This window comes from Lactuca sativa, chromosome 2, assembly GCF_002870075.4.
Source record: "Lactuca sativa cultivar Salinas chromosome 2, Lsat_Salinas_v11, whole genome shotgun sequence".
NCBI lineage: Eukaryota > Viridiplantae > Streptophyta > Magnoliopsida > Asterales > Asteraceae > Lactuca > Lactuca sativa.
Window position 1 is genome coordinate 213,083,983 of NC_056624.2, and position 19,756 is coordinate 213,103,738.

General features: G+C 32.1%; 2 protein-coding genes and 1 non-coding gene across 3 annotated transcripts; 2 read left to right on the forward strand and 1 right to left on the reverse strand.

The window, feature by feature from the left end:
- Window positions 1-6,664: 6,664 nt before the first annotated feature.
- On the forward strand, window positions 6,665-9,746 carry LOC111912255 (pentatricopeptide repeat-containing protein At2g39620). Its single transcript, XM_023907976.3, has one exon. The coding sequence runs from the start codon at window positions 6,811-6,813 to the stop codon at window positions 9,508-9,510; it is 2,700 nt and encodes an 899-aa protein (XP_023763744.1). The 5' UTR covers window positions 6,665-6,810; the 3' UTR covers window positions 9,511-9,746.
- A 75-nt stretch (window positions 9,747-9,821) lies between these two features.
- TRNAC-GCA (transfer RNA cysteine (anticodon GCA)) lies at window positions 9,822-9,893 on the reverse strand. Its single transcript has one exon. It is a non-coding gene; the product is annotated as a tRNA-Cys (tRNA).
- Window positions 9,894-15,519: 5,626 nt separating this feature from the next.
- Window positions 15,520-17,747, forward strand: LOC111912256 (THO complex subunit 4B). Its single transcript, XM_023907979.3, has 5 exons — window positions 15,520-15,859; window positions 16,127-16,234; window positions 16,930-16,998; window positions 17,091-17,275; window positions 17,349-17,747. Exons 1-5 carry the CDS (start codon window positions 15,656-15,658, stop codon window positions 17,536-17,538), a joined length of 756 nt encoding a protein of 251 aa, XP_023763747.1. The 5' UTR covers window positions 15,520-15,655; the 3' UTR covers window positions 17,539-17,747.
- The last annotated feature ends 2,009 nt before the right edge of the window (window positions 17,748-19,756 follow it).

Consider the following 19,756-nt stretch of genomic DNA (forward strand, 5'->3'; position numbering starts at 1 on the left):
ACTTACCAAAATCTTGAATTTGAACCGAAATACGTTGTTTGCAAAGACTAGGAAATTGAATTGATCTAGCTAAAAAATATACTCTAATAAATAAAAATCTTTTTTTACTACATGCCATACTCCCATTCATTTTGTCACATGTCCTTTTGTAGTTATTTTAAATTAATTTTTTTACATATGGTATTTTATGTTTTTTTTCTCATTTTATTAAATTCTACATAATATTTATATGTAGTAACTATAATAAATCCTATCCTAATAAATAAGTAGAATCGTGCCACGTGTCAGTCTCCCAGGCCCCTAAAATAGAGTTTTCCCGCTTCTTTTCTTCAGCTCAATTTACGTAAATGCCCTTCACTTCAAATTGAATCGGCGCAATTCAGTTTGCCTATTTTTTCGTCCCTATACTCTAATTTTTTCCTAAAATCTAGAATCAATCAACGATATACTCTGCTTCTAAATAGGTATTTGATATGCTGACTTCTTATAGGCAAACAATCTTCTCTCGACGAAAGTTTAGGGTTTTGGATGGTATTCATCGCTGCCAACAATCTTCTGTTAACTTTTTTCGATCAACAAAACCTATTAATCTTCATTTAGATTTGGGTTATCTTCCCTGAGATCCAGTTAATAGTGGTTTGAGGGTATTAATTTTAACTTTGGGCATATATGAGGTATGAATCTGGATCTTCGACTTCATTTTGAGCTTTTTATGGGAAGAGTCTCCACATTTTTGAAAAAAAGGCCTATTCTTCTCTTGCGATTGCCGCTTCACTGTCATCATTCTCTAATTCTCTTTCTTTGTAAACCAGGTTTCAGTTCGTTTCCTTTCTCCACTTCATGTGTGGCTCTGCGAATCTTCCTCCACTTCTTCACTTTGTAAGTGATTTTCTTCCACTCTTCAAAGTTCAATCTTATACACGATAGTTTCTATATATGATCTTTTATTGTTATGATAAGAGGAAATCACTCCTGACACCAGAATTGAATCCCGTGTTCCTCTTAATTTTCTCTTATTTGCTTTTGTGGCTAAGGGTTAATAGGATTTCTTTATTTATCTATTTTTAGGTGTTATCGAAATTTTTAGGGCTTATCGACTTAGATGGATCTATCGCTAATTAGCTAAATCAATCAGAGGTTGTGTTAAGGTCATAGCTCTCACAAATATAGACACACAGAAGACGAAATTAGGTTTCGAGCATATTCGTGATTGAGGTGCGATTTGCCCATTCTTGATTTTTCTGTTTTCGTTTTAGATTAAATCGTAATGTAAGATTAAGGGATGGAGCTTTTTAGATTGGAGAACTTCAGGATTACCGTGAATTAACCGGAAAAAACATGTATTTTTTAATCCGATTACATAGAAGTTGGCTCGATCAACTTCTTATTTCATCCATTTGGATACACATTAACTAATCTCTTCCTTATACTCCATTTTTTTCCCTTATACTCCATTCTTTTACTTTTGATTTGTAAGATTCCGTTTTTGTAGATAGAAATGGAGAAAGAATCGGTACGTCCTAATGCTTGGTGTGAGGTGAGTACAAGAACCCTAAGTTCAGGCAGTACGCATTTGTTTGGTCTGTATTATATGTAATTGCTGATACAATCATAAAATAGTTAAACTTCCTACTTTTAGATTGCTAAATTTTATTCCTTTGCTAGGTTCAAGTCATGGAGAATCAAGTTTGCTAATTTGTTATGATCATCTGTTCCTACGTTCTTCTTGACCATCAACTTCCCAATCGTCGACGAACATACCTAATTTGGTCAACATCGTCTCATACAATTGAGCTATTCCAATTAGTTTAAATAGACGATTTTGTGAAGAATTTCATTGAGACATGGTACGTCTTCATTGCTTGTCGCCTACTATTCTTTTCGGTTTATTGTTTGATTTTGAAGCCCTAATATTTCTTTTTCACATAAATCATTTTTTATTCCTAATTTTTGTTGTTACAAGGTCTCGATATTGACCTTACCTCATGTTTTTGTGCTTTTAGTCCCTTGTGGGCAAGTCATCGGCTTCAATGTATTATAGATGAAGATCGACAGTTTGAAACTATAGGAATCATTAATTTATTTTTTGGTTTTTGATTTTCTATTGATTTGTGTTTCTACCTTTTTAGATTTGATTTTTGTATTTTGATTTCCTAGCTTCGACGGAGGAAAAGGATTGTCCTTTTACAGGGGATTGTATTTTGTTGATAACATTATCAATCATGTTTTCTTAGGTTTTATAAAAAGATGAATAAGATACTAAAAAAACTAAATGTCTCCTCTACTCCATTTATTACGTTTTTAATCATATTAGATCCCATAGTATGTTCTAAACAAGATGGTCATGAGGAATCAAGGACCATAATTAAGGTTGTTGCTATAACAGGTAATTCCAATTCTCTCTTATTTTGGTTTTGTTCTTATTTATATTTATATGATGGCTAAGTTCTTACTTCTTATATAAATAAAGATATCAAACTTTTTAATCAGATGTACATTTTTAATTAAATGTTACCCGATTATATTAAACAATAAAATAATGGATTTTTGGACGAATTGTTTAGTTAACTCGCATTAATCTGTATATTGAAAGATGTATCAACTAATTTGTTTGTCATCTGTACTACCTTGAAATTCAGAAAATACATTTATTTTATACTTTTCTTTTTATTTACAATATTTTTTTTTTATTTTTTTGGTTGTGGTTCTCTAAATAAAAGTGGATAATTCTAATAAACTAAATAATAATACTTTTTCCTTCTATTTCTTGGTTGGTTGTTTTAGTTATTTACAATATGTTTTGAAATTCGTTTGATGGTTGTATTCAAATGAATTTTTGTTATGATGTTTATTCAGTTGAATAATCAATTTTATAGAAAAAAATTGCGCTTAAGTTTTGAATGTATCGAAAAATAATCAAATATATTTCTACTTTTAATAAGCATTTAAACATAAGTAATATTTGTTTAAGTTATGGGTTTCCTTTTACTTATAAGACTCCAAAATCACTTACTTTTTAACATTATTATTTTACAAAATGACATATTCATTTTGCAAAATATTAGCATTTTTACACTGTCATTTCAAAAACTATGTTGGAACACGTAACAGGGACCAAATATTTGGTTCTAATATTACTTATAATAATAATAATTGTCATGGCCTATCCATCAAGCATGACAACATATAGAGTTAGTAAACATTATTTGTCTTTATGTTTGTGAAAGAAAGTATGATTATTGTTAATGATGTCAAGTTTAACAGATGTTATATTGTTTATATTCTCAGGGAAGTATGATTCAGTATACCAGAGATAATCCACCTCCTTACACTGTCGAAAAGAGCACCGTTGAAATTCCATTTCCAAATGGAAAAAATCTATAACGAATGCATCTCTACATGTACACAATGACATTTGTGATCTCGACCACATCTCAAAACCATCTTCAACAAAACTTCCGAAAAGATCCATGGTTGATGAAAAGGAAAAGAGTTTTTCAATGAAAAAAAAGTAAAAATGAATCGGTTTTAAGAATGAGAAACAATGATTTCTTTTAATATGATTTTAATTGTCGGCATATCCTATGTTTTTTAATCTAATACTATTTGGTTAGATTCTTTTTTACTTTGGTATATTTTTCCATTTTCCATTTTTTCTTATAATTATGTATTTGTCTATTTATGAACTATAATATGAGATTAGAAGCTTAATTGATGTCCTAAAATATGACAAATTGGAGTAGACTAGAGATATTCAACAACCTTTATCTATACTACTAAGCATGCAACAAATATATAAATCATTTTTTCTTCTATTTTATATGCGGTTAATATCTTATATTTGTCGTGTTTTATTGTTTTCATAGGATTATTATATGAAATTAGTGGTAACTAAAGATCTAAACAACATTTTTAATAGAAAGGAGGAAACAAGCGAAATAAGCAAAAATAGCTTTATAACGCAAAAATGTGTGATTTTCATGTACAGGTACTATTATCAATCAAAGATAATTTGCTTCATTAAGTTTAGCTTTCAATATTTTGAATTTTCGTTTCAAATAATATATATATATATATATATATATATATATATATATATATTAAATAATCATTATAAAAATCTAAACGAAACTCGTATCTTATTAGTTTAATAACTTTTTAGAGTTTTAAGATATTAATCATTTAGCTATTTTCCATTCTTCTTTTTTCCTCCCAACTCCTATCATTAAAATTGATGATTACTAGACTACAGATTTTGTGCATAACCAATTCTTACACTTGGAACAACAGATTTTGTTAAATGGGAAGATAACTAGACTACATTAACAAAGGATGGCGGTCATGCAACTCAATTTGAGCACACTATTTTGATCACAAAAACTGGTGTAGAAATTGACAAAATGTTGAAGCTTTTTACATAATTTTTGCACGTAATAACATAAAAACTCAAAGAGAGGTTTCAATATTTGTTTATTTTAGTGATTTTACGTTAATATAGTGACTAATTACAAAAGTTATAGCATTGTACTTTGAAAATACATTTTTGTAATTGTTATCTTTTACTTTTGGTTATCCAAATTATAGCAATGTACTTTCAAAGTACAATGCTATAATTAGGAATCTATCATTTGGCAATGTACTTTCAAACAAGTCATCCGAAATTTAATGTTCTATAATTAGGTTTGTCCTAAAATGTTAGGGAAGATAAAACAATGTGAATATTATTTCTTAGTTTTTATAGATTTACATGTATTTGAACTTTGTTATTTATTTTTTATACTAAGTCATTTATCATTTATTATTGTTAATTTAAGTAATCAACCCTGTGTATTACACGGGTTTTAACCTAGTGTAATAATAAATTGATATCAAATTCATTAATACAGACCTTCCTTCTAATTTTAAAATTCCCAAATTAGTTTAATGACATAGTTTACTACAATTCGTTGATTAGTACATATGACATGGTAAAATTCAATTTAACTTTGATTTTATGTTATATACAAACAAGATCACGAGCAATTAGTTTAAATGACATAATTTAGTACAAATCTTATATCTTATATCATATATAAGCATATTAGTCATCTCTTGAATTTTAAGAGGTGCAAGATACAAAACTTTTTGTACAAATCAATTTTTCATAACAAAACCATTAATACTTACCAAAACATTGAAGACTTGAATTAAGGAAGGCTATTAAAAAATTAATTTGGAGCACAAGTAAAAATATTAAATTCATCTTTATGTATATTTCTTAAACTAGATACAGATAACAATTAATTTACATCAAATGTATAAACATATAATATAAATATAAGTTCTAAACATAAATATTGTAATTAAAAGTGGTAAATTTTCTTATTACATAATAACTAATAGCAAAATCTAATAATTATTTTCCCGTAAGAAAACTATTCGCCAAAAAACTATTTATCGGCCGCTGCTTTGCGCGGGCACACATCTAGTTATATCAAGTTATAACATGTTTATTTTTTAATATTTAAGAGTTGTAAACTATCTTAATGGTTTAATATTAACATGTTTTTTTAATTTGGCTTTACTTTTAATTACTTCATTGCTCTGAATAGAAATAAACTATTAGCGTTATAGATACATGAAATGGAAGAAAAAAAAATTAAGCATTATTTTACAAACCTTAATGTCCCATTTGTTGTATTTAAAAAAAAAAGATATTGAGTAAAATAATCATAAATAAGATTTTTAAAGAGAATAATTATTTTTTCGGTTTTTGATAAATAATCACTTACTCCCAAATGTCATATTTCGGATCTAATCTTCAAATTCCGGAGTTCATTTTTGTTTTATTTCCAAAGAAATATGTTTACTTAAGTCCGAAATACACATTTCGAAGTGTTTAACGTCACAACTTTTCAATATAATATATGATTTCATGTCCTAATATTGTATAGTTTACATTTATTATATGTGTTTAGTTTTTTATTATATTTAAGAAAAAAAATGAAATTTTTGCTTGAAATTCTAAAACTGTTCATCGGATTTCAGATTTATTCTTAAAATTTCGGAGTTTTGAAAACAACCAATGTTCATTTATTGACAGTTGTATGTTGCATTGTCGAAAGTTAACAACAAAGATTGATTAAAATTTTTATTTTTAAACAATGTCACTAAACTTAACAATATAACATCTAATGTCGTATTCAAATAAGTCTTTAGAAATTTATGATTCGTAACATTTTTTTAAAATATGTCAATAGTTTTCTTTTATTAATATAGATTGAAGTTTTTACTTACTGCATAGGGGTGAGCAACTGAGCATTTAAACCGAATCGGATATGTCCAATTCTTGGACCGGACCGATTTGGTAGAAATTGGTGGACCTTGGACCGGACCAGTTGAAACCAATCCAGGTTTTTCGATTCATATAGTTGTTGGACCGGTACAACTTTAGGTGCATATAATACAACTCTTGAAACCTACCGAAGTTAGTTTATCTATTACGACTGTGGAGATTAGTATTTAGACCGAACCGAACCGATTTTACAGAATTGATGGACCTTTGACAGTTAGACCGAACATGTTGAGACCGGTTCACATCCCGTCCGGATCCTATTCTTAACCCGGTCCAAGGGTCCAAAAACACCTAAACAACCTTCATTAACATATATCTGTTAATGGATTTTAACGGAAAAGATGATCCTTACTTGAGTCCGGCGCCGTCAAACGCCATGGTCAACGCATATGTAGTTCTTTGTAATGCTTTATTCTCGCTAGTAAAATCTAGCATGTTTTATTGCCATCGTCGTCCATGACACTCGAACCAGAAGGATGAAACGAAGCCATCTCTTGCACGCCTTCAATCATAATCAGCAACTACGAAGATCCCTTGATTTCCTCTCTAGAACTTTTTCTACTTTTCCTTCACAATTACCCTCAAACAATTGTAACCATCACCACCATCTAATCACCCTCATCTCTACCAGTAAAACCCTAAAACATCTTTTTCAAATCCACACGCAATTAATAGTCTCAGGTTTCACGCAAGACAATTTCACAAACAGCCGTCTCATTGAATCTTACACTTTATTCAAAAAAATCAATCTTGCTCGATTAGTTTTCAATGTTACACCAAACCCAAGTGCTGTCTTATGGAATTCGATGATTAAAGCTCATATAAGATCAATGCAAAATCAAGAAGCAATCGTTATGTACAATAAAATGACAAACAAGGATTATTTTGAAGTACAACCAGACAAGTATACTTACACATTTGTACTGAAAGCTTGTACTCAGCTTTTGGATATTGAAAAGGGAGTTTCGCTTCACGAAGAGATCGTTAAGAAAGGATTGGAGTCTGATGTTTTCATCGGCACTGGACTTATCGATATGTACTGTAAATGTGGGCATTTGGTTCACGCACGTGAAGTGTTTGATAAAATACCTAAGAAAGACATAGTGGTCTGGAATGCGATGGTAGCTGGGTTATCACAAAGTACGGATTTTACTCAGGCAATTGAAATTTTCCAGAGTATGCAGCTGCGAGATGGAGTGGAGCCAAATAGCGTTACCCTGTTGAATTTGTTTCCAGCAATTCATAAGATCTCTAGCGTTAGATTCTGCAAATGTATTCATGGATATGTAACTAAAAGAAAATTTCCAAACACTGTTATGAACGGATTGATCGATGTCTACTCCAAGTGCAAAAGAACAGACATCGCCTTCCAGATATTTAACCTAATGCAAGAACCAGATGACGTTTCATGGGGTACACTAATGGCAGGATTTTCACATAACGGGTGTCACTACGAAGTCCTGGAATTATTCGATCAAATGAAGAACAATCATCTAAACATAAATACCGTATCAGTAGTAAGCGCTTTATCAGCAGCTGGTGAAACAAAAGATTTAGAAAAAGGAAAAATAATCCACGAATGTGTGAAGAAGAACAAATTTGATTTCGATATCCGTGTATCCACTCCTCTCATCACAATGTACGCAAAGTGTGGTGAGTTAAAAAAGGCTCGAGATTTATTCAGCAACCTTTCTGGAAAAGATATGGTTGCTTGGTCTGCAGTGATTGCAGCTTTTACCCAATCTGGTTACCATGAAGAAGCCCTTTCTTTATTTCGTGATATGCAGTTTGATTTTAAACCAAGTATGGTAACCATAGTTGGTGTTCTTCCATCTTGTGGAGAGTTATCATCCAAGAAACTAGGAAAGAGTCTCCATAGCTACACCATTAAACACAATATCGATTCAGACACTTCAATAGAAACTTCCCTAGTTGCAATGTATGCTAAATGTGACGATTTTAATTCAGCAATCACTGTTTTTGAGAGAATGTTGCATAAAGAAGTAGTGGCATGGAATGCTTTGATCAATCGATATGCACAGATTGGTGAGACTGATCTTGCAGTCAATATGTTTTGCAGATTACAGTCATCATCAGATGTGCATCCGGATAGTGGGACCATGGTGGGTGTGGTTTTGGTGGCAGCCTTTTTAGGTGATATAAATCTTGGAAGTAACATTCATGGGTTAGTTATGAAATATGGATTTGAATCAGATTGTCATGTTAATAATGCTCTTATAGACATGTATGCCAAAAGTCAAAGCCTTGTATCAGCTGAATTGTTGTTCTGTATGACAAAAATTAAAGATCGGGTATTGTGGAATGTAATGATTGGAGCATATATGCGACATGGGTATTTTCAAGAATCCATTTTTACATTTTGCCAAATGAAATCAGAAGGTTTTAAGCCTAGTGTAGTCACATTTGTAAGCATACTTCCTGTAGTATCCAGTTTGGCAGCCATTAAAGAAGGTGCATCTTTGCATGCTGACATCATCCGTACAGGGTTTCTTTCTCATACACCTGTCATGAACAGTCTTATTGACATGTACTCAAAATGTGGGCGTGTTGATTACTCAGAGATTGTTTTTGATGAAATCAAGAATAAAGATACGGTTTCTTGGAATGTAATGCTGGCAGGATACGCGATAAATGGGCATGGGGATCTTGCGTTTGGTTTCTTTTCGTTTATGGAAAATAAAAATGTCGAAATCGACCCTGTGTCTTTTCTCAGCGTGTTGTCGGGTTGTAGACATGCGGGGTTAGTTGAGGAGGGCAAAAAGGTCTTTTGTTCGATGAAGGAAAAACATGGTATTGAGCCGAAGTTGGAACATTATGCTTGTATGGTGGATTTGTTGGGAAGAGCGGGGTTGTTTGATGAGACTTTGGGGTTAATTAAGTCGATGCCTATGGAAGCTGATGCTGGAGTTTGGGGGGGTTTATTGGGTGCATGTCAGATGCATTGTAATGTGGAGGTAGCTGAGTTGGCATTGGAGAATCTTGTGAAATTAGAGCCAAGAAATCAGGCTCATTATGTGGTGTTATCAGGGATTTATGCAGAGTCTGGGAGATGGGGGGATGCTAGAAATTTGAGGATGAAGATGATTGAAATGGGGATTAAGAAGACTCCGGGGTGTAGTTGGGTTAATGAAAACCAGGTTCAATTTAATCAGTAGTCAACTTTTATTGTTATCCAACTGATGCTATTGGTGAAAAAGTTTTGTGGATATGTGACTGCATACAACTGACGAATATTCAAGACTTTATTTTCTATTCTAACGATGGGTCATATATATAAGAGGCTGTAAATTAATGTTTATAATCAAGAGATTAGAATAAATTAGAGGAATATGTTTTTGTTTCTATATTAACGATATATACTGTAATAAATAAAATAGTATAAGTTCTGAAATGGTTTATGTAACGTTTTTAGTTTCCGTAAGCAGGAAATAACGGTTGTTTTGGGATATGAGGAGTACTAAAAAAGAGGGCCCAACCGGGTTCGAACCGGTGACCTCTTGATCTGCAGTCAAATGCTCTACCACTGAGCTATGGACCCGTTTTGATGATTATTGAATCATTGTATTATATTAACATTTAAAATTCGAAAAAAAGAAGACTAAAAGATCGAGCTAGAGCGCTTTGAAAATGATTTTTATAAGAAAATATTACTTATTTTACATGTATCCAACCTACATAAAATTTGTACATACCTTAAAAGAAATAACCTATCTAAATATTATTTTAACTCAAATCGGTTATCTTATAGTGTAATTTTTTTCCCCATCATGATGGTGTTTCAACAATTATTTAGTTAGTTGAAGATATCTCGTGATTGATGACTGATAACTAACGAGCAGAGAAATAGCACAAATTAGAGCTAGAATTACATTTGTTTGATAGAAATGATATACCTAAAATAATAAAACATATAAATCATCTCGGAATGTCATGAAAACAAGTTGATGTAACAATTCATTGGGAAATATACATTGTTGTAACAAAATAACAATATTTAAGTTGAAATTATGTTCCTACATTGTTTGATGTATCAATGATTTTTCAATGTCATTTGCGCATGTTTCCATGGATTGTCATACATTGGGGGAGGGGATGAAGATTAGATGGAATAATTGGGTTCCTGTCAAGTTGAACATTCTCTTATGGTGTATCAGACTGGGGAGCATTCCGACGAAGGAACTACTGTCGGCTAGGGGCATTGAGGTGGAGTTTATTACTTTTTTAGTTGTTTGGATTGCGTTGAGATGGTTGTGCATGTTTTTTAGATTGTCCCTATGTGGTCGAGTTTTGGGTTCGAGTCGTGTTTTGTAGGGGTTAGAGCTTCCGACTCCCTTTACTCTTCATTCTCTTATTACTAGAACAATTTAGTTTGACATTTTCTTTATCATATACTTTAAAACTCAACAAATAAGCATTTTCTTTATCATCATAAACTTCAAAAGTCAACAAATAAAAATAAGCATTTGAATGGATTTTCATCAACGAACCAAATATAAAACACTTGAATCTATGTTGAAACGATATGAGATAAATAATTAAACCATCAACTTTGAATCTATATTGATCAAAGGTGAGCCACCATTGAAGAAACTTAAATTACATTAAAAGTTCCATAACTTCATAATTAATCAAATATGTCACTTAAATAGATTCGACATTGACCACTAGAATCCATTCCCAACAACATTCAATCCCTAGAAAACTAATAATTTTAAGTGTGATGGATCATTTTGATGATCCACCATTAAATGGATTCAAAAATTCAAATAAAAATCTACTCTAATAAATGAAGTTTTTTTTTGTCACTTGTTACACGCTCATTCAATTTACCAAATGTTATTTTCTAGTTATTTTGAATTAATTTTTTTCATATGTCATTTTATGCGTTTTACTATTTTATTAAATTTCATATAATATTTTAATGTAATAATAAATGTAGTAATAAATGAATATCAATTTCATTAATCAACTTACCATTTAATTTCAAAAATCTCAAAATTAAAGCTAATTAGTTTCTTTTGTTTATTTATTTAAATTGTTTGTTTAAATTTAATAGATAAAAATATTTCCTTTATAAATTTTTCTTATTTTCTTATAAATTCAAAGTTCTCAAATATTTTGACTTTTTACGTAAGTCTCACAACTAGTATTTAAGAGACAAATAGATTAACCTTAAGTTTTTCTCAAAGTGAATTTGAAGTTAAAAACTAAAAGAAATTATTATAGCTATTCTAAAATAGATTTTTCCATTTTAATTTGAATTTCTCGGCTTTTTCTTTCCTATAAATGTACAATTAAATAAAAAAAGTAAATCTAAGGCTTAAGCTCAAGTCTTCAAAAGTTATCTTACTTTGACAAGATTATTCTCTCCACTAAGGTGTTGTTTGTTTTTTCGAAGCGAAATTCATAAAGTCTGCGGACCACCTCTGTAATCCTCTGTAGCAGAAGAGGTGGAACAAACGGCTGCAGCCTATAATAAGAAACATGTTTGTTTTTTAACATCTGCAGACTGCTGCAGTAAACTGAAATTTAAATAAAATAATTTTATAAACTGAAAATAGTTCTCGACACCGAAATTTAATAATTCTAGTTTTAAAACATTGAAATAATAGTAAAAAGAACATGTAAAAAAACAAAAATATAAAACTTTTTTTTAAAAAAAACTTAAAAAAATGTAAAAGAAGCTAATAGTTTTATTCTAGAAAAAAAAAACTAATTTTAAAAAACATTAAAAAAGAAAATAATAAAAAATTAAGAAAATATTGCAAACATTGTCTACAAAGTTCGTAAAAAATTATACACGTTAAAAAGATGCAACTGAAATTGAAAATATTATAAATAAAACGGTAAAAAAATTAAAAAAATCATGCTAAAAAAAATCATGGATATTATAAAAATAAATTGTGTCACATCAGTAAATAAAAATTTAAGAAAATCAAAGTTTTAAAAAAAAAGTTATACAAAAACTCTTAAAAAAACACTTAGAAAAAACGAAAGTTGAAGAGGTTAGAAGAGGCAAGTCAAGTGTTGCGCCACGCAGCACACGCGCAGAGGTTTTGTAGTCTGAAGTCTTCCAAAAAACAAACTGATGCGAGAGGGAAAGTGCTGCGTCGCGCAGCAATAAGTGGTTTGAAGAGGTTTTTATAGAAAAACAAACAGCACCTATGTCTATTTGCAGATTGTACCTCAACCGGAGTTTTCTTTAACATTTTTTATCTCTATCATAATAGGTTTATAACCATTTAGACCTAAAACTTAAATATCATGGGCAGTATGGTAATCCTTTTAAACAATGTTTTAAAAACTGGTTTTTTTGTTGAACCGGTATAGTGACCGGGTCGCGTTTAACCGGTTCCACTGGCGGGTCAATCGGTCTCTATAATTTTCATATTTTTTCCTGTTTTCCTATACATACCTATATAAATAATGAATTTGACGTTTAAAAGTTCAAACTTTAAAAATGTACATATAAATAAGTTGTAGATCACTCAAAATACCTTAAAAACTTTATAACATTTATCATATGTTTTTATTTAGAGAAAAATATATAGATTTGAAAAAATTCACCAAAGTTTATTATGAAAATGATTTTTTTCCATGTGTTTTTATTTGTTTTAACCAGTATATTTTGACCGGTTCAACCGGGTTTTTCTAAAAACCGGTCGGTTCAATCTGGTTCAGAAATCGACATAAAACCGGTGATAGTTGAACCGTTCATTTTCTCGGTTCCCAATCCAACCGGTTCAACCGACCGGTTTAAACTGGTTTTTAAAACATTGCTTTTAAATAGGTTTTAAGTATAAAACACCAATGTTTTAAAAACCGGTTTTTTAGTTGAATCGGTATAGTGACCAGTTTGCGGTTCAACCGGTTCTACCGGCGGGTCAATCGGTCTCTATAAATTTCATATTTTTTTCTATTGTCCTATACATAAATACATATATAAATAATGAATTTGACGTTTAAAAGTTCAAACATTAAAAATATACATACAAATAAGTTGTAGATCACTCCAAATACATTAAAAACTTTATAACATTTATCATATGTTTTTATTTAGAGAAAAATATATAAATTTGAAAAAATTCACCAAAGTTTATTATGAAAATGGTTTTTTTCTATGTGTTTTTATTTGTTTTAACCAGTTCAACCAGTATATTTTGACTGGTTTAACCGGGTTTTCTAAAAACCGTCCGGTTCAATCCGGTTCAAAAATCGACGTAAAACCGGTGATAGTTGAACCATTCATTTCCCCGTTTCCCGGTCCAACTGGTAAACCGGTTTTTAAAACATTGTAAAACACATTCAACAATAAGTCAAACTTATGGTCATCCTCTTACAAAAATGGTCCTCAAAGTTTTGTAGAAAAAACAAGATTTAACAAACAAAAAAAAGACAATCAATTGAGTTATTTTTATCATTTCACGTCAATTTAACAGTGAAATATGGATGGTAACAGTCCCCAAGGACCATTAGTAATCAAAACCAATTTTATGTGTGTTTCTGAAAGGGATAATGACTTAGGAGGGTAATAACGTTTCATGTTTGTCAATTTTAGGTCCCTAATGTATTTTTTTTTGTATTACACCATTAAGGTTATTATAACCATTTACAAATAGTCCTTTTAACAGAAAAAAACCGGTAAAAGGGATTATTTCTAAACAATTATAACAACCTTAATAGTGTAATACACACAAAAAATACGTTAAGGACCTACTATGGACAAACGGGAAACGTTATTACCCTCCAAAGTCATTATCCCCGTATGAAACTATAAACCCCTATAGTAAATTTTTACTTTTTAAATAAGAAACTTATAGGTCTTGGGGTTGGTAGTTTGGATGCTTTTAACCTCGGCCTTCTTTATTAATGGAAGTGGCGGTTTCTTAATGACAATGAAGCTCTTTGGGTTAAAATTGTCAAATTCCGTCATGGGGAAGGTGGTGGTTTTTCGGACGATTCGAGAATAGGAACTGGAGGGGGTGTTTGGCAAAAGATTGTAGGATCCATTAATCATCTTCATGAGAATGGTTGTATTCCTTCTAATTCCATGTATAAAGTGGTGGAGGATGGGACTTAAACGAGGTTCTAAAAGGATGTTTGGTGTTTGGATATTTCTCTTCAGGAGCGGTTCAGGAGGCTCTTTTCTTTGGCCTTTAATCAAGATGCTCGAGTAAGTGAATAATGAGATTCGGGGGATGGAATTTTCATTGGCATCGGGGGATTAGAGGAGGGGCTGAATCGACCCAATTTGATTATCTTGTGGAACCGTTTTGTCCCTATTAAAATTAACATTTTTTTTATGATGTGTGCTTTTGGATTGCATTCCGGTAAGAGCTAAACTGGTGGAAAGGGGGGTGGTGATAGATTCCTTATTGTGTCCCGTGTGTCATAATTCTCAAGAAAGTGTGAAACATTTGTTGTTGTAGTTTTTGGTTGTTGATCAGGTTTGGAGTCGAGTTGGGCATTAACTTCATTTGGACCTTCCTGTGTTTTCATCTATCCGTGATGTGGTTACAAATCCAATCCGACCTTAATTTGTTCTTCTCTCTAGCTCCTTGCTAGAGGTTTTGTTTTGCTAGAGGTTAACCGGATGATGTGGTTACAAAATCCAATCCAATTCAATCTAATCCAATCCAATCCAAACCATTCTACTTTTTATTCTTTTTAATTTCAACAACTTTATATGAAATACACATATAAAAATAAATACTAAAAATCTTAAAAATATATATTTAAAATAATAAATACTAAAGATCTTAGGAGGGTAATAACGTTTCCTGTTTGTCCATTTTAGGTCCCTACGTATTTTTTTGTGTGTATTACACCATTAGGGTTATTTTATCTGTTTATAAATAGTCCTTTTAACAGGAACAAACCGGTAAAAGGAATTATTTCTAAACAGTTATAACAACCTTAATGATGTAAGACACAAAAATAAACAGGAAACGTTATTACCCTCATAAGTCATTATCCCGTTTCTGAAATAATAAGAGTGTACAATTACGATTACAGGGCGAAAGCGTTAATGATGTAAGACACAAAAATAAACAGGAAACGTTATTACCCTCATAAGTCATTATCCCGTTTCTGAAATAATAAGAGTGTACAATTACGATTACAGGGCGAAAGCGTTAAGCGTCCATAAAAAGCAGCCTCACATCAAAAGTTGAGCCAATCAAATACCTACACGTGGTCTCTCATGCCTTGAAACCCTCCCTCCAAATTCCCCCCCAAACTCACCGTCCCTTCATAAACCCTAACGATCATATCACGAAATTTACACTTTCCTTGCCGAAAATGACGGGAGGTATCGACATGACACTCGATGATATAATCAAGAACAACAAGAAATCCGGAAAAGCTGATACCGATACTAGGTCCAGAGGCGGAGGTCGCGGCGGTGGCGGTGGCCGTTGTCTCGGTTCCGAATTCGGTCCCGGCCCCACCAGACGTGTTGACAACCGGGGTACGCCCCGTATGAGCCCGTACTTCGCTCCGCAGGTGGTGTTTTAGGGGTTTTCCGTGTATATCAAGATCATCTTTACCTTTTATTGTAATGTCTAGAATTCTACATGCTTTTATGAGCACAATGGGTAGTACTTAGGCCAAGATGATGATTACGGTGTGTCTGAAATGTGAGGCGCACTTAATAATTACGTATATATTGATGTATTTGTGTTTAATATTGTTGAGAAGGTAGAGATTATCATTCTTTGTGTCTAAGGAATATAGATGTGAGGCGACTTAGGGTTACGGTTTTGATGGCAGGCTTTTCGTGTGCAAGAAACGCTTGTTAGAGGGCATTCCAATTCTGAATCTGGGACAAAGCTTTACATCTCGAACTTGGACGAAGGAGTTACTAACGAGGATATTAAGGTAATAAATCAAGAGCTACTTCAGTTGTATTTTGGTTGATACTTGTTGAAGAAACTTTATGTCTAATGAATATTATAGCACTTGAATGCTGTTGCATGCTGTATTCAAGATGTTCAGAGGGGTTTTTGAGTGATTGAACCTACTTAACTGTGGATTTTGTGTATTAGCAAATTGGAAAAAAGAGATTACAGTGTTTGGATATATTTGTGAGTACTTCATTTTTTTGTAGGTCAGATGTGATGTATGTGTGTATGTTGTGTGAAGTATATTTGTAAAGAAATAGCAACACATATATGGTAACATAACAAATTCCAAAATAGATATATAAATTCTCCCATCTATCGACTAAGATTTTATTGATTACATCATTATCCACCAGCATGACTTCTTGTAATAGAAATTTGATTGGTATATTTGTTCTTTCATATGTTAGTCATTTCAAATATGCTCTTTTATTAGCCACATCTTTAGATTTGAATCTTAAGTTATACATGCATGCATAAGCACATAGATTTGAGTTATTTATAATTGTTTAGTGTCTCGATATATGGCTCTAACTTTTATGATGGATAGATTTACTTTTATTTACATGTAACTTTGTGAGTACAAAAATCCATTTGATTTATAACGTTGAAGTATCAAATTTCTATGGAAAATCAAGTGATGAGCATGATACTCATGTGGTCCATCTGCAGGTGCTGTTTTCAGAAGTTGGTGAGTTGAAAAGGTACTCGGTCCATTATGATAGAAGTGGAATATCAAAGGTATGTTAAAGTTTAATACCTTTGCAAATATGACTGTATATGTATTTACTATTTACTAGGTTTTTAATTTTTTTATTTTTATGGAAAAACAGGGAACTGCAGAGGTGGTGTATATGCGCGAATCAGATGCAGTTGCAGCTATGAAGAGATATAACAATGTACAGCTTGATGGGAAACCCATGAGACTTGAACTGGTTGGATTGAACATTGTTACCCGTGTCCCCATGCCATCAGTGCAAAAGGTTATTTTGGGAAATCCCACTAATCCTTCTCCAAGGTTCGAATTCTCTTCTTCTATACTAGAGTAAATAACTAGTGGCATTGTAAATCTGAGACATTTCTTATGTTAGAATTGTTGGAAGAGGGCATTTTGACAGCTTTGGAGGTAGAATTGCTGGAAGAGGGCAAAGGCGTGGTGGTTTTGGTGGCGGTGGGAGGAGTGGAAGTGGGAGAAGCGGTGGGTCTCCAAAGATAGTGTCGGCTGAAGAGCTTGATGCTGATTTGGAGAGGTATCGTATGGAAGCAATGCGTATAAAGTAAGAAAGAAATGGTTGTTGAGTTGAGGGGTTTATATTTTTGTTGAAACTTGAAAACATCCAAAATTTTGTCATGTAGAGTGTGTAGACTCACTGTCACTGTTGAAAAGGTGGTAGATAGCAATTAGCATACAGTAATTTGGGTGGTTGGTTTCTGCATATGATTTTTGAGTTTTGAGATGATTAATTTGCTAGTGCAAGCTTCATTTTTTATTCTTAATACCTTTAGGAGTATGCAATATATTCTCAATGGTTTACTTCTTTAGGGGTGTCGATCTCTTTTTATTTCATTAACCTTTCCATAGAGTTTCAATAACCATAAGGGAGTATAAGATCAGTAAGGCTCTAGAACAAGCAATGGAGCTTCCAATGATACTACTATATATCATATATGGTACACTTAAAGAGGAGGTACTTGAGCTATAGGTAATGCATTTTGACGACAAATTAAGATAAATTCATATTGGCCATCTCACTTGCACGATTTAACTCTTGTGTTCAAGATCTTGAAGAAACATTTCTTGTTTGCTAAGCTTAGCAAATGTGCTTTTTGTGTAACAAAATAAGAGTATCTGGGGGATATTATTTCAAAGGAAGCAGTAACTATAGATCCTAGAAAGATAGAAACCATAGCATAATGGACATAACCTGCCAACGTTAAGCAACTAAGGGTTGTTATGGGCCTTATCATGTATTATTTTTTGTCAAAGGGGTATATATAGGAGCATCTCTAAGCCACTCACTCAGGTATTAAGTAAGGATGCTTTTTCTGGAATGAAGAAGTTGATTAAGCTTTTACAAGAATTAAAGAAAACCATGTTCCAACCACATGTATTGACGATACTTGACTTTGATTTATCATTCACTAACAAGGTTGATAAATCTTGACATGGAATATGTAATGTTTTAATGCAAAAGGGGACATCATATTGCCTTTATTAGCAAGGACCTTCCAGTAAGAAAACTATCATTATCAAACTATGGAAGGGAGTTGTTGGCAATTATACATGATGTCCACCTTCTGTTTAGACACCGTCATCAAGATTCATTAATGAAGTATGAAGTAGCTTATAGAGAATAAACTATCTACTCATTTTCAACAAAAATGAAAATGGATGTGTATTCTTTTGGCTTTTGATTATGAATTCCAATACAAGACTGGACTATAAAACAAAGTTGGTTATGGACTTTCATGTGTCACAAGTGGCAAAGTGATGCATATGGTATTTTTCACAATCTTTCATATTATTAAGGGATATGTTTTGAGACGTTCCCCATAAATGTAAGTGAGCATAATTGAGGATGCTTTTGGTTGTGTGAACCCAAGTGTTGAATTTCACCCTCTTATGTTTTCCAAGTGTGCAATGCTTGCAGAACTCTAGTTTCCCTTTGTTGTATGTTGTAACCTTCAAGAAGATCATGCTTGTTTAACCAAGTTGACAATGCCAGCCAGATCTTGATGGTATCTGTTTCAATGGATATATAGACATTTTATAGGTAAGATCCTTTTTCATGTATATGCCTTTCAATTTGAGCAAAACAGCAGTGCATTCATTCTTCTTCTCTTTCTTAGTTTGGCCGGTTTATCTGTTGCTTCTAAATTCATCTATAGATCATCATAGAAACGAGTATCTTGATCTAGCAGTGAAAGGTCATATTCACTGATGTCATTGTCAATTATCACCTTAATAGGCTTTGAAAGAGAAGTCAACTGAAACCTTGTAGGTTTAGAAGAAATCAATTAAAGTATTAAACCTTTGCGGGTTTCATGGAACTTGGATTTGATACCACTTGTATAAATCAACCAAAGAAGGATGGACCAATATAAATAAAGAGAAAATAAGACGTAAGAAATTGGGTGGGAAACCTAGAAGGCACACGACTTGGTAAATGATTAATGAAGGGTAGTAGGACTAGTCGCAAATCGATGGAGGGATAGAAATTTGGGTACATGAAATGGAAAAGCCAATCAATAGGCTAGTAACAAGAGTCCTAATATAAAGCTAATGACTAATAACTATCAAATAGATGGTAATTTTCCAAATCCTGATAAGTAGGAAAAGGAAACAATACGACAATGACTCTTAAGGTATTAAACTAAGTTGGTAGTTTAGAATCAGATTGTTATTATTATTATTCTTTAGGGTATCAAAATGTAATTATTCTTTTCTTTATATTTGGTTGTAATATTGTCCAAATCAATATGAAATCACGTTATTCTT

Bases quoted from the DNA above. Each gene is read 5' to 3' on its own strand.
- LOC111912255 (XM_023907976.3), top strand. From the start codon at position 6,811: ATGAAACGAAGCCATCTCTTGCACGCCTTCAATCATAATCAGCAACTA.
- LOC111912256 (XM_023907979.3), top strand. From the start codon at position 15,656: ATGACGGGAGGTATCGACATGACACTCGATGATATAATCAAGAACAAC. The intron at 16,235-16,929 runs GTAATAAATCAA...GTCCATCTGCAG, and splicing joins TTACTAACGAGGATATTAAG to GTGCTGTTTTCAGAAGTTGG. The intron at 17,276-17,348 runs GTTCGAATTCTC...TTCTTATGTTAG, and splicing joins CCCACTAATCCTTCTCCAAG to AATTGTTGGAAGAGGGCATT.